At 38.6% G+C, this 14,707-nt stretch overlaps 2 protein-coding genes across 2 annotated transcripts; one reads left to right on the top strand and one right to left on the bottom strand.

The window, feature by feature from the left end:
• Positions 1–7,092: 7,092 nt before the first annotated feature.
• LOC117634070 (GTP-binding nuclear protein Ran-3-like) lies at positions 7,093–9,850 on the bottom strand. Its single transcript, XM_034367975.1, has 8 exons — positions 9,692–9,850; positions 9,478–9,547; positions 8,914–8,970; positions 8,699–8,816; positions 8,094–8,183; positions 7,799–7,978; positions 7,618–7,695; positions 7,093–7,404 (listed from the first exon to the last, which is right to left on the bottom strand). The coding sequence occupies exons 1-8, from the start codon at positions 9,692–9,694 to the stop codon at positions 7,335–7,337; spliced, it is 666 nt and encodes a 221-aa protein (XP_034223866.1). The 5' UTR covers positions 9,695–9,850; the 3' UTR covers positions 7,093–7,334.
• Positions 9,851–10,111: 261 nt separating this feature from the next.
• LOC117634403 lies at positions 10,112–11,872 on the top strand. Its single transcript, XM_034368502.1, has 4 exons — positions 10,112–10,252; positions 10,393–10,475; positions 10,583–10,673; positions 11,561–11,872. The coding sequence occupies exons 1-4, from the start codon at positions 10,215–10,217 to the stop codon at positions 11,589–11,591; spliced, it is 243 nt and encodes an 80-aa protein (XP_034224393.1). The 5' UTR covers positions 10,112–10,214; the 3' UTR covers positions 11,592–11,872.
• Positions 11,873–14,707: the final 2,835 nt, after the last annotated feature.

Genomic DNA, 14,707 nt, shown 5'->3' with positions numbered 1-14,707 from the left:
TTTCCAAGGTGATAAAAGATTTAGTTGGTAAAGAAAGACACTTGCTAGCTACAGCCTACAAGAGCAAACCAAGGCCAAATCCCTCCCCTCCCCTCCCCCCACCATATAATCTCTCTCTTTCTTTTTCTTTTTCTTTTACTTGTAATCATCATAAACTCACCGCTCCCCTATGCTACAATCACCCCAAATCTAATCCAGCCATTTTGGAGTAATATTGTATCTACGTGTCATTCCGTATATGGCATACCTGGCCAACTGGGTCCCATTTTACAAATTAAAAAAACCCATTTGACTTCCATGATGAGAATTGAAAACCCTAGTTGGAGTATCCATAGGCACTCATGCCAAATCCAAATTTGAACTCGAGCTTTGGTGATCCTTTGAGAATTTCATCTTAGTAATAATGCCATAGTAATTACGCTTGATTTAATATGGGTGGTGGTCAAGATTTGCGCACTTAGATTAGATGGTCAATCAAGAAAAACAAAAGAAAAAAAAAAGGTTGAGTTTCACTATCAACTTAAAAAGAGCATGCGTGTATGCGCATGCTTTTAGCGAAAAGAGCACCATTCATATGTAATGTTTTTGAGGATTTTCTCCCTCTTTCTAGCTAACTTTTCACATTTTCTAAACCCACACACAACTCAAAATTCCTAGATAAGGTTCACAATCCTTTTTTTTTTTCTTTTTTTCTTTTTTTATCAAATCAAATATTATTTTACGCGTATACGAAACTGTTACATGTACTTTATTATCGTTCATATCTGTATCTATATTTTAAATAGATCATTTTTAAAATATATATATAAGTCATGAAACTTGGTTTGAAGAAATTTTGCATCACATATTTGGGTTTGGTTGATTTGTGATGTCATATTTATTATGTTTAATATTTTATTATGTGAGGGCTCAGGTCAGGGGGGGTAATGAACGAGTTTCCGTCCACGCAATCAAAGGTGTGACGGGTCCAGGACCTCTCCTCCTACCTGCAGGTCCAGGCTCCAGCTGCACTGTGTTATTAGATCCCCATCGACGTCAAATCACGGTTTGCCACGTGTCGCCCAATGATTGACTGTTCTCTACATTTTGTCCGCATACAAACGCCTTTCGTTTCATCAACTCAAAAGCTTCGGCAGGCAGATTCAGATTTCCTTTCTTTTCTTCCTCAAGTTACCAATTCACCCTTCCTGCCACTACCACTACCAGTACCTAAGTTATATTTACACCTAACTAATTAATCGATAGGCGATACATGAGCAGTATCTGATTCTGATCTGACCAGCTAGTTTCTATATTTGATGGGGAAAGGAAAGACTAAACAACAAACAGGAATACTGGTTATGAAGTTTATTATTCTCGAATCCTCATCAAACCGTTGAATATAGGGAACTTAAAGTCAGAACTAAAACCTAACATACATACGAGAGAGACTCGAACATTTTCGTATGTTTGCAGCATCTCATTTGGAAAAACCAAAATAGAAAGAGGAAAAAAAACATTTACGGAGATCGTACTCACAATTTAAAACAGGCAATTGGTGAATTTAAATAATTGACATAATATATCCACACAACAACATCCAGAAGTAGTGTTAGGATTGGTTTGTCTTTGGTGCAAAGCAAACAAAAAGTGACTGATTCGAAGTTTGTCCCGGCATAGCATGAAATAAATCATGGGCTTAAAACGAGCAGAGTGATGAAAAGAAAGATATGGTTAAGCAAAGAATGTAATCATAGAGTGATGAGTTTTGACTGTCAAAGGGGACCCCCCACCCAATCGTCTAGCAAAACCCGACATGGGCAGTTTTGGAATATCACAAAGATAAAAGAAAAAACCAGAATGGCAATGGCATTGGCAGGTCAGGTTTGTCTTTGAGTACGAAGATAACAACCTCTGGCACTGCCAGTAATGTACAAAGAATCACACAGTGGAAGAGGCAAAGGCAAATCCGTACTTTTTCCTCCACCAACAGAACAGGTTGGCCACACCCACAACCCCTCGTGAATCGAGGGTCACCTTTTTATTATTATTTTTTTTGTTTTGTTTGTTTTGTTTACAAACCCTTTTCTTGTTCGCTGCCTTGTATGAGATGAGACTATGATGACTATTTATTTTACCTCCTTTTTCTACCTTCCCAAGATTTTACCGGCAGAGATAGATATTGTAAGGCAAAGAAGCAAGTGCATGCTACATTTTCGTTTAAGAAAAGTGGCAAATGTTTTGTCTCTATAAAACCATCCTTGTCCATTTCAACGACCATGTCTTGTAATAAGTTGCCTGATTTACTACTTAATCTCTTGTTTAATCTTGATTTGGATCGAATTATGTGTTTCTAGATTATTCTATATAAAATGAAGGGTGTGAGATCGAGGCACGTGGTGTTGTTGCATGATTATGCAAGGCAATGTTTATATTTATATTTACTGGTAGGAATTAGGAATATGTTTGGAGGAATGTTTACAGACAGTGAATCATGTGACACCCTCCCTCAAATATTAAATTTGATATATACTATGTACTTATGGAATTAATTATTTATTGACAGCAGGGTGTTTCAACTTTCATTTCAATCAAAGGTTTGGAATGTTTCGATGATCTTTATGTTGGTATTATTATTTTTTCAAGTAAATAATTTGACCTCAAGTCTCAAGAAAGAGGGAATGGGGAGGTTAAAAGGATCTTTTATTTACTTTTTGCAGGATTCTCACACAGAAGCTAAGCTACTACTCATTGGAAGGGCAGTGGCATGTCATTCCATGATGTGATGTGAATGTGATGGGCTCTAAACTAACTAATAAAAGTAAATATGGATTGAGTGCATTTGCACAACCAGAGCCTCAAACTGGACTGCAGCAGCAAAGTAAAAGCAGGTAGCTGAGAATATTAGATGAGAGGACCAAAAGTCCTTGCGTTTTCAAGTGACCATGAAGTTGAATTTTGAAAAAGAAACAAAGCATGGGATCCAGAACATCACAACAACTAAGCTGTGAGAGAGAGAGAGAGGAATTGAACTATAATAGCTACAAGTATAAATAAATAAATATACATATATATATATATATAGTTATTTGATGTCCGCAAGTTATTATCATGCATATGTCATTGTAAGGGTCAGTTTGGGATTGATGTCACTTTTTAAAAAAGTTGATTCAGTTGTGCGTTGAAAATAATTAGCTGTAAAGTAAAGTAACTCCATGTTTGGTAAATAATTCTTTTAAAGTGTTGTTAGTACAAAAACCAATGTCAAAATCGTTTGGTAAATTTTAATATAAAACTGTTGTAATTGTGAATAATGACTCAAATAGACATGATGTTGAAAGTATTATGTGTTAATTATGTGGTGGTAGTGGAGGTGGTGAAAGAGATGGAGGTGAAGATGTTGGTGGTGGAGGTGGTGGTTGTGGTGGTGGTGGGGGGGATGGTGGTTGTGGAGGTGGAGGTAGTGGAGGAGGTGGTGGTTGTGGTGGCGGAGGAGGATGTGGTGGTGATGGTGGTGGTGGTATAGTTGGATGTGGAGGTGGTGTCATTTAAAAAAATTAATGATGGTATTTTGGGAATTTAAAAAATTCCTTAAAGACTTATCTTTGTTTATTTTGAAAGCAACTTTGAAAAGTAACTCAGAGCCTGCTTTTAAAAGTTGCTGTCAAAAGGCCACTAGTTTTAAAATAATCGAGATATTTTATTTTTATCAAACACCTTAAACTGCTTAATTTTAAAGTGAAGCAGGTTTTTAACCTTTAAAAAAAAAAAAAACAATCCCAAACATGACCTAAATAAAGAGGAATAATAGAAAATATATGACATCCTCATAGGAGAATATATATATATATATATATATATATATATATGAATTGTGAAATCGGAATGATGGCATTAACTTCAGGTTTGGGCATGAGAAATAGATGCTGCATATACACATGAAGGATGGATAGACAAGGACAGTTGCTTGCTATGGTTTCATTGATGGCAGTTCCCGTTATGCGTAAGCACATGCCTCCTTTGCAGAACATGTCCTGTTTCAAGTTTACATGAAATATTATTTTTTATTATTTATTATTAGATGCACAGACAGCAGGCTGAGGCTCCTCTCTAAGCAGAGCTACAATGAATTCCTCTCATCATCATGCTTTCCTTACCCTACCCATCCATGACATGAGGAGGACAGATGAGAGGAGGAGGAGGAGGAGGGGGTTCTCATCTCCTCTTCTATCTAGCTAGCCTGCCTAGCTACTTTCATTATTATTTTCCTACTCCCCCCTCTACCCTTTCCCATACCTATTTATTTGCATGTACATATGTTGTGCCAACAAAGAACATAGCTAGCTAGCAAATGCATCTTAATTAACTTTTATTAGTGGTAATATGATTAATTAAAGAACTAGGACACGTAAATTTAAATAAATAAATAAAAAAAAGTGACTGTGACACATGATGTGTAAGAGCATGTCCACCGCAGGGACTTTAGCCAGGGCAAGAGGCCCATTCCCTCAGTTTTGGACCTCCAGCGCAGCACCTGCAGCCAGGGCAAGCCCTGGGTTCCACCAGCCTGGGCAAGCCCAATGGCAGATTTTGCCTGGGCTTCAGCCCTAGGGCGCTGATGTCAGTGGTGATGTCACGCTGACATCAGCGAGTCAAAAAAATGGAAAAAAAATCAAAATCAAAATTTTTTTAAAAAAAATACCAAAAATTTATATATGTTTTCCCTATAAATACATAACAATTTTATTCACTTTCCCTATAAATACATAACAAGTTTATATTTTGTTGCATATTCTTTTTTTTTTTCTTGCCCTTGCCCTAGCCTTTTGGGGTGGAACCAAAAAAGGCAAGGCTGCCACTATTCACATGAATAGTGGCAGCCCTTACTTGCCCTTGCCCTTGCCTTAGCCCTTATGGGTGGAGATGCTCTAAGTAAGTTCCTACCTAATAACCTAGATAATTATACCAATATACAGGAAAAGAGATCGAACTCGAGTGCAAAAGTACATGCACACTAATATTTTGACCAACTAGTGCAAGGAGCTTTTACATATCCAACAATATTAATAAAATTGAATACATATGCCAAAACTTATGAGAAATAAACGAATATAAGGAAGTTACAGAAAGATATGGACACTAAAAACAAGAGCGAGTGATGATGAGGGTGGAGGAGGTATCATGATTCAGAAAAGAAAAAGAAAGAATTAATAGCCATTTCACCAAAAGGAAGCAAGACAGGAGAAGTCATTGCAAAGAGAGCCCATTGAGGATAATAGCAAGTAGAAGATGACTAGTTTTGTCTTTTGAAAAAAAGATGATGATGATCTCTCTCTATGAAAATGAGAGAAGCAGCAACTGAAGGGGAGGGGAGGGGACTAGTTGCTTGCTATTGCCAATTGGGATATGATATTGTGGCCCTGCTAGCTAGCCTTAGCCCAAAGGCCATGAACTAATATTTAAGCCACACCCGACCACCTACCGACAATGAAAGCCACCTTTGTTTTAAAATTTAGCTCTCTCTAATCTCCCAAATACTTGTATTCATTCATTCATTCAATGAGATGAGCCCCTGAAGTTTTGGACAGTGTCCTTGAAGTTAAGGGCCATCATCCCCACAATACCACAATCTCACATAACAAAACATATATCATAGTGTTGTAGATAGGCATATGCTGGCAAATGGCAAGGGGGGTAAGACCAGCTATTTCACTTGCCCCACTTGTGGTTGGAATGATGTGGATGCCTAGTGGTATGTATACCCACAGTGACACATAGACATTGGGTCTCTTCGAGTGTGCTTGGAAAACCGACACCGATTAGGACAAGTCCTATTGATGTTCATTTTGGGGCTCATTTTTTTCGTTTTTATTTGTTGGCTTTGAAAGAAAAGAAAAGACCAAAATAGCAAACAGATTTGCTTAAGTTATACTTGAGTAGTTCCTGAGACACAGCAAGTGGGTGGGTTTGGGTTGGGGGAGGTGGGGGTCCTTGTTTTTGTGTTGGGTGTACGGCCCAGAAGCACCCAGAGAGGGCAGGCAGGCAGACCAGATGCCATGTGGACTTCACATGTCGTGATGAGGCAAGAATTAAGCTTATAGTACACTTGTAATGTAATGCAATTAAGTGTTGCTGCTGCTTTTCCTCATTCTAAGTTACGACACAACAAAAACCACATCATTGGAAATAAGGAACGCACCCAAAATCTATCTAACACACGAACACAACACACAAATATCTACTCTTCCTCCTACTCCTCCGACTCCTCCTCTCTCTCTCTCTCTCTCTCTCTCTCTCTCTCTCTCTCTCTCTCTCTCACAGACGAGACGACATATCACAAAGTACCATATGCTCTTGCTTTTGCAACAAAGCTGCTGGCCTGGTACCACTGGAACTAGAAAAATCAACATCAATCATCAAAAAAAGAATCCTGCTGCTTGCTTGCTCTTACATTGATTGAGGAGCTTTTTCAAAACAGGGCTTTCAAAGTCGCCTGGCAGTGGTGGTACCACATGCCTTGTAGCTCATCTTTGCTTTTAGAGAATCTTCCAACCCACTTCCCAGTTATTATTATTGTCTTATCATATATGTGTCAACGTTCTAATCTTTATCATTTTCCACACTACATACATCTATGGACATATGCTTCATCTTTGCTACTGTGGAGCCTTTTTATTTCTGAGGCTTGGCCCAGCCCTTTTCTTAGCCGGGCTCAAATGTGCTACAAAATTTTACTCCTCTCCTCCGAAGCCTGAAAAGCCCATTCGATTCAATTCGGTTCGGTTTGATAACCTATCCGATCAATAAAAATGCTCAATTCGGTTTCCTAAACACACCTGCTTAACATGGGCTCCTCGTTATAAAAGCCTATATTTGTTCAAAAGGAATGGGATACCGCTTCCCACTAAATGGACTTGGAATCCTATATTTGAACTTAAGGCCGTACATTAAGGCCTAACAGCGCCTCACCAATTGCTCAAGAGGGCCTTCGGCGCCATCTCATTCCAAACCGTCCAAAACCCAGATCCACTGTTTTGGACAAGACCTTGCGTTACAGATTCATCTACAGACGAGAAATATAGAAAGCCATGAACAAAGGCAAACCAGCACAGCTTTCAATGAAGGATGCTTAAAAGGCAACGACATCTGATTTTACTACCAGCACAACCATTGATAATCAATAGCTCATATTAGCTGAATTTAAATCCGCCTAAATAGAGTCATTGTCATATGACATTTCCGAAAATCAAATCCTCCATTATATTGTCAACATTTCCAGGACAACTACCAATGACAACGCCTAAATAGAAATAAAGGTTGAATGAAAACCATCCTAGCAGAGTATTTAAAGCCCTCTACTCAAATGCATCATCATCGTCATCAGGAAGAGGCTGATTGGCTGCCTGTGCAAGCTCTGCTTCATGCCTGCAAGAAGCAACAAACACTGACATAAGAAAATCTTCTTCAGAAAATTCAGCTCTTAATAGAACTCAATGGCCACAAAGGATTCGTGAAGCTATGACGCTTAACAGTTTGAATTGAAAAGTTCAATTATGGTAGCCTCAAGAACATAGGAGTCGAACAATTTCAAGATTTACATCAAAGAAGACCAGCATAGACAAAGTTCTTAGTTCTTACTGTTGTTGAGCAGCCAAGTCAATGTGTACTTCTGGAGGAGCAAGGGCAGGAGACTCAACGAAATGAAGATTTGTGTCACTAAAATAAAACCAGCAAACATTAACCTTAAGTATTATTATCAACACTCAAATACTGAAAGGGAAAAATAGAAGAAAAAAAGAGAATATATTATCTTAATTACCCTGCAAGTTTCCTAGCCAGGTAGAGGAAAGGCTTCTCAAAATTGTAGTTGCTCTTTGCCGATATTTCATAGTATTGCAGATTCTTCTTCCTGTGGAAGGTAACCTGCTTGGCTTTAACCTGCCTGTTCTTCACATCAACCTTGTTTCCACAGAGAACAATGGGTATGTTCTCACAGACCCTGAAATTACAATTTTTAGAGCCAAAAATACCAAGTCATCATCAACAGCTGGAAAAATGAAACAATAAAAGAAAGAACAGACATGACATGACATCTAGAAATTTAGTCAACTAACCGACAGAGATCACGGTGCCATGTAGGAACATTCTTGTATGTCAACCTAGCTGTGACGTCAAACATAATGATTGCACATTGCCCGTGAATACTGCATAATTTAACAGATAATTTCAGGTCAGAACTTCAACTAAGCAGCACAATGAAAAGGCAATTAATCTTGTGAACCACCCGAGAAAAAGTTGGTGAAAAACCTAGAGGTTGCAGTTAATCACAAAATCACAAGAATGAGATTTACACTCTTCACTAAAGCATAAAAGTTTCCATGCGAGACTTTAATATTGTTCTTGTTACTAACAAATATTTCTGTGTCTATCATTTATACCATGCTAATATTACGTATCAATGAAAAAATGAAAAAGGCGATTGCATCTCTCAGTCCCATCTCTCTTCATAAAAAATTCCTTTATCCATCACAACATCAAATACAACTAGATACCATTGAGGTGTACGTTGTCACAATTAGTTTATCCTAACATTATTTCACATGTATAACAAATTAAAAGATACAGTAAAATGTTCTGAAAGACACTAAATATATTAAGTGTCATTAGCGGATTACACGATTTTATGTGGACGTGAAATACCAAATAAATCTCCACTTACTAGTAGCCATCCCGAAGACCACCAAACTTCTCTTGCCCAGCAGTATCCCAGCAGTAAAAGCGGATCTTTCCACAATTTGTGAAGAAATCCAAAGGATGAACCTCCACACCAATGGTTGCTGTTTGCAAGTATAACCAAACATAAGTCAATCAGAAAAAGAAAAAAATTAATAAATAAATTGAACCATGTAGTGAAATGTCAAAGAGGAGTCTTACGTTCATATTTCTTCTCAAACTCTCCAGTGAGATGCCTCTTCACAAAAGTGGTTTTTCCTGCACAATTCATCACCATTCAGCCCAAGTCCAAATCAACACACAGCACACTATAGCTCCGAAATTCCCATTAAAACGAAGGTACGAACATATAAATATACTGAAAAACATGCTGGAAAGCCTCGAACATGACCGCATTTGTTTTAGACTGAAATAACTCCAGAAAAATCATCAACTTCACAGAGAAACAAATCTCACACAAGAAAAAAATAATCCATGGAAATTCTTTACTTTTACGGGAATTGATTTCTTTAGCATCTCAGGCAGGGACCATAGTAGAACAAAGTATTTTTCTGGTTTGGTTTTTGTTTGCCCTTGTGCTGATTAGTTTAATAAAATCTATCAAAATCCAATACAAAAACTACCAGGAAACAGTGAACTTTTTATCCAGGCAAATCACATTCTTCTCAAAAACCTAATTCTAAACATGAAATACTTGTGCCAGGATAGTCAAACAAAACAGCTATTCAGAAAATCAGACAAAAAACAGGGAAACGTAAAATTTACCAGTGCCTCCATCGCCGACGATGACAAGCTTAAAGCTTGGATAATCAACAGTCTGCTGGTTTGGCAAAGCCTACAGAACAAATTTGAAAGACATGAAAAAATACATATATATATTGATAATTTAATATGACCTAAAGCGAAACAAAAAAGATCGATCTCCTGAACACCTAAACCCTAACGTAAGGAGAAAAATATCAGCGAGATAGAGAGTTACCATTGGGTTCAAGGTAGTGAGTGGGGAGAAAGAATCTAAGAGCAGTGGAGTGACAGAGACACAAGAGACGAAGACGGCGACTTAAGTTTAGAGAGGTGAGGAGGGAGGCACTTATATGGATCTCTGGCTCTGAGCGCGTGGCTTTAGATTGACGCTATCATCTCCGCCGTTGGATTTGATTACTTTTGTTTCCTGAACGTTCCATAAGAACGAACTATTTTTATTTTCGAAATTTCACCCACTAGACGGTCCCACATATAATTTTTTTTATTTTTATGAAATTGAATTATGTAATTATAAACGAAAAATAAATAATTTGGTAGCATCACGCCGTGATTCTCGGCTTGTTAGGGTGGCGTGGCAACAAGAAAAAAAGAAAAAAGAAAAAAGCATTTTTGGGTGTAAACAAATTTAATTTAAAATGAATAATACAGTCGTCGAAGATTAAACAAGAAAAAAAGTCTGCCGGCAGTAAGTTTTAGACCACCACATCACAACAGATCTGAAACCCTTCGACCCCGCCATGGCCTCGTGGCCTTCATCGTCCGATCCCTCTAATCAGTAAGTCCGGCGAAACCCACAACGTATATTTCTTATGTGTGTCTGTTTTTGCCTTTCAATTCATATTTGCCTTTCAATTCATAGAAATTTGTTCGCTTTATTAGTATTGATATCAAATTGTGTTCATGAATATGTTGAAGGGAGGCTGCTATAAGAAAGAGAAGCCCGGGGTCCCAATTTAAGTTCTTGGTTCCTCTTATATATGCCCCTGTTCTTCCGCTCAGTAAGTTTTGCAATTTTCTCAACTCTTTTTTTACTTGATTTTATCGATATTTCCCATCTGGGTCTTGTCCCTTCAACAATTTTCTCTGTGGATATTTGATTTTGCAGTTCGACTCTCGCTGCGTAAGAACCCAGTTGTACGGGACCGTTTGTTTACTGCTGTGTTGGTGGGGGCATTTGCTCATGGCTTTTATTTGGTGTATCCTTTTTTTTATTTATGGTGAGTTCTTTTTATGATTGATAGATTATGTATTGAATAGATAGGTTTGTGCTACGCTGCTGAAAATTCACCATGCTAGAAGAAATGAAAAGTTTTGATCATTGCATATACCTTGTGAACTGAGGTTAATAGTTGGAAATAATTACTTCCTTGCTTAGAAATTGGAACCAAAGTTGATAGATTTTAGTATTTTCTGCCACAAGTTTGGATCTCTAGGGATGTGCTTTTGCAATGAGTGGCTATGGAATATGAAATGTTATGGGATGTGTGTGTGTGTAAATAAGATGGGGCACTTTTTTTGATCTTTTTTTGTTCCCAGCTCTTTGAGAGCGCCTATAAATGAGAGTAGAATCTATACTATAATGATGGAGCAGAAGGGGATGGTAAAGCACATTTCTTTCTTTGCATGAGATGAAGTCCTTGTATAAAAGCATGCAAAATGCGTCCATCTGCTCTTCTCTCATTGTACCAGTGTATGTTCTGCTGGTAGACCACATGTGAGAGGAGCAAGGGTAGGGGAATTGGTTTTCGAGAAATATTTTCACTTGCAAGTTAGAATTTGTATGAATAATGTGATAATGGATTGGAGATGTCAGTTGTTGAAATAGATTACCTTCAACCTCAGTTGAATACATAACAGTATGACTCATTCTGTCTTGTGTGCTTGTGAGACGAAGTTATGCAACTGCATCCTGATGTGGTTCCTTTTGAGAATTGGAATTCCAGAATCAGATTTATGTTCCTGTAATTGGTACTCAATAATTTTATAGTCTTATGATCTCTTCAAAATACCAACTATATTTCTCTCTCCTTGTCGTTATTGTCTTCTCCGCATTCTATTGTTTATCCTTGATGCACGTATTCAGAACTGATCTGTATGATGTTGAGAGCAAGTAAAAGTGCGGAGCATGGCTTGAATTGATTTGTGGGTTCATTGCACCCCGATGTTCCAGTGGCACCAACAATAGCTGAAGCCAACTTTGATATTTTTTTTAGAGTAGTTTCAGATTATATCCATTTATCATGGAGTGATACAATTTACAACACAATACATTTCATTTTCTTTTCACCAGACGGAGGTGTAAGAATCTGAATCATTTTTCTGCTTATAATTGCAAGTGAAATAAATACAGAATGACTAAACCGGTTTTGTGAATTGTAAGGTTTGTTATGGTTTTTGTGGATGCTTGATGTGCTAAGACGGGTTGGTCAACACTCTGCAAGTTATGCAGGATACTTCATACTGGCTTAGCTGCAGGGGAGCTGGCCTCTTATCTGCTACATCTGTGCTTTATAATTTGAGAAATATTCAGGCCCCAATCATCCAAAATATGCCATTAGGGCACTTGTTTGGTGTCCCTGTCATGGATCATGTCAATGGAGTTGACCGTCGTGAGTTTCATTACCTTATGCATTCATTCAGTGCGATTCTCATAGGCATATTCCTAGTTTGGATACTTTTCTAAGTTGCAGGATCCTACCCAATATTCAAATATACCGTATCCAACTTGAACTTAATTTGATGAGCCCCACATTAGCCCTTGCTTGAGCGATATTTTGAACTTATCAGTAGGGGATTCGGGGGGAGGGGCACCCTTATATCGGAAGGGGATTCGAGCTCGGGAGGAAACGGAGAGGGGCACCCAAATATTGAACTTATCGGCAGGGGGATTGGGGTTCGGGAGGGAAGGGATAGGAACACCCAAATATTTAAGGGGGGGGCTTCGAATTCCCAACCTGAAATATTGAACGGTTGAACCAATCCAAACAGATCAAATTACTTATGCTTAGGCTAAGCCAGCATCATTCATCATAATCAGTCACCGCCGTTATCATCACCATCTCTATCAGGCAAAGCTCGTACAAGCAAATAATCCAATATATTGTAATCGAAATAGCAAATCCAATAATAAAGAAAAAGGATTTTATATATATACACACACATCAATAATTACATGCTTAATCGTCTAAGCCACGCAATTAACTAAAAACAAGCGTTAATTACATCATAGACGTCACCAGCTTTCACATTTTCCACCCCTAAAATCCTACTTTATGAAAAAAGAAAGAAGATTTGGGGCTTTATTACACCTAAGTCGCCGGCTCATAGATCGGATCGGTTCTTGAAATCGGAGGCCAGCCTGGAGGCGATTGATGAGTGGTACATGGCGTCGTGAAACGACTCCGTCTCCATGGTCTTGATCCGGAGCTGCCTCGCCTTCTCCTCCGTGAAGCAACCAGGCGCGAACCGAGATCGCCACGGTTTCGAGTCGGGGCCCGAGTCCGCTCCGCTCTCGGCCTTGTCCCGGGACTCGGTCTTCGAGTGGGAGTCAATGTAGTCGGGTTCGGAGGACCACCCGAATAGGGGGGTCCACCACTTGGACGCCGAGCCTTTCCGGGTAACTGAGTCGGGCTTTCGGTTTCCGGTGGCATGCGGCCCGATCAGGGTGGGCCGAAAATGGATGAGATTGGTGGACATTTTGAGAGAGAGAAAAAGCTTGGGAAAGACGTTGGATTGGGAACTTTGGTTAACAATTACACTTGACAGTTGGAGAGTTAGATTCAGAATTTAAAGGGAAAATTGTGTGGGAAATGGATAAGGCCGGACGCGTGTCGGTCACTATTTTACAGTTCTAAGGGACATGTGGGGTCCACGTACACTTTGTTAATGACTTTTACCGGCTATTCCGGTCTCCACGTTAGGTTCTTCGGTTTCGATCGTGATGGCGATGTTTTACAATGAATTGACGAAAATAACCTCGTCTTTGCGGATCTTTAATGCCCCAAAGCTCCAAAGATTACGGGGCTATCTAGAGCTATAGCCTCTTTCAATTTTAATTTACTCTTATTTAGTAAATCTTGATTTCATCTTCTTATATTACGCCAAAGACATTATATGTTCGGAAGGGATTTTGTAGGCTAAAATAATTACTTTAATTTACATTCAAAATTCTGTGTCGGATCGAATTCCATTTTTTCATATATCGTCTGTAACAACAACAAAAACACTCACACAGTCAACTAAATTTCACATTCATCACAACCGTTGGGGTAAAATATGTAGCCAAAACAAAAGAGAAGTTATGAAAACACGTGAACTAGAAACCAACCTCTTAGTCAGTCTTTTAATTCCCACCCCTCCCCCGTCCCCGCTGACATTTCCAAAATAGAAAGAGGCCAAAGTATGGTTCAAATTGGGGGGGTATGGAGCAAGAGGAAGATTCCAATATGCTTTCTTGTCCGGCATTGATCTTATTCGCTTTCTTGTCCTCCTTAATTTGCCGTCGGTCACCATGAAATGAATGCGTGGCTTTCTTGTAGGCTTCCTCTTCGAGCATAAAGACACGCACGTGTTTCTTCATAAATAAAACAATTTTGTTTTTTCTTGACAACGCGATATTTTATGAGTAACACGTGAACAATTATTCAAATAAGGCCCAAATTGCAAGCCCAAGAAACAAACAATACCTTGAAGAGATAAAACAGAATCATGGGCCCAGCAAACCAAAATACAGCAGTAACATCACAAAAACAGCGTCATTTTATAGTGAGGGTCTGGCCCTCACTACAGAATTCTTGCACAAAAATAAGCTGAAGCTTTGCCATTCTTGCCAATAAACTTTCCAATTAGATACGAAATATGAGTCATTCTATAGTGAGGGTCTTAGGTAAGGTCTTTAGATGAGATCTTATTTCTTAATCGTTTGATCAAATTGGTTAGGCCGTTTAATTAAATTGGTTAGTTTGATGCTACCTCTCAAATGCTCAAGTAGAATTATATAGTGAGGGTCATATCTAAGGCCCTATCTCTTAACTGTTTGATCAAACTAACCAATTTGAACCAACAGTTAAGAAATAGGGTATCGTCTAAGGCCTTAATATAGCCCTCACTATAGAATTCTACTTGAGCATATGCAAGTGAGGCCCTTATATGTGGCCTTTAGGTGAGACCTTATTTCTTAACTGTTGGATCAAATTGGTTAGTCGTTGGATTAACTTGATTAGCTTGATCT

This window comes from Prunus dulcis, chromosome 7, assembly GCF_902201215.1.
Source record: "Prunus dulcis chromosome 7, ALMONDv2, whole genome shotgun sequence".
NCBI classification, from domain to species: domain Eukaryota; kingdom Viridiplantae; phylum Streptophyta; class Magnoliopsida; order Rosales; family Rosaceae; genus Prunus; species Prunus dulcis.
The sequence above is the reverse complement of the archived record's forward strand: the minus strand, read 5'-3'. Positions and strand labels throughout refer to the sequence as shown.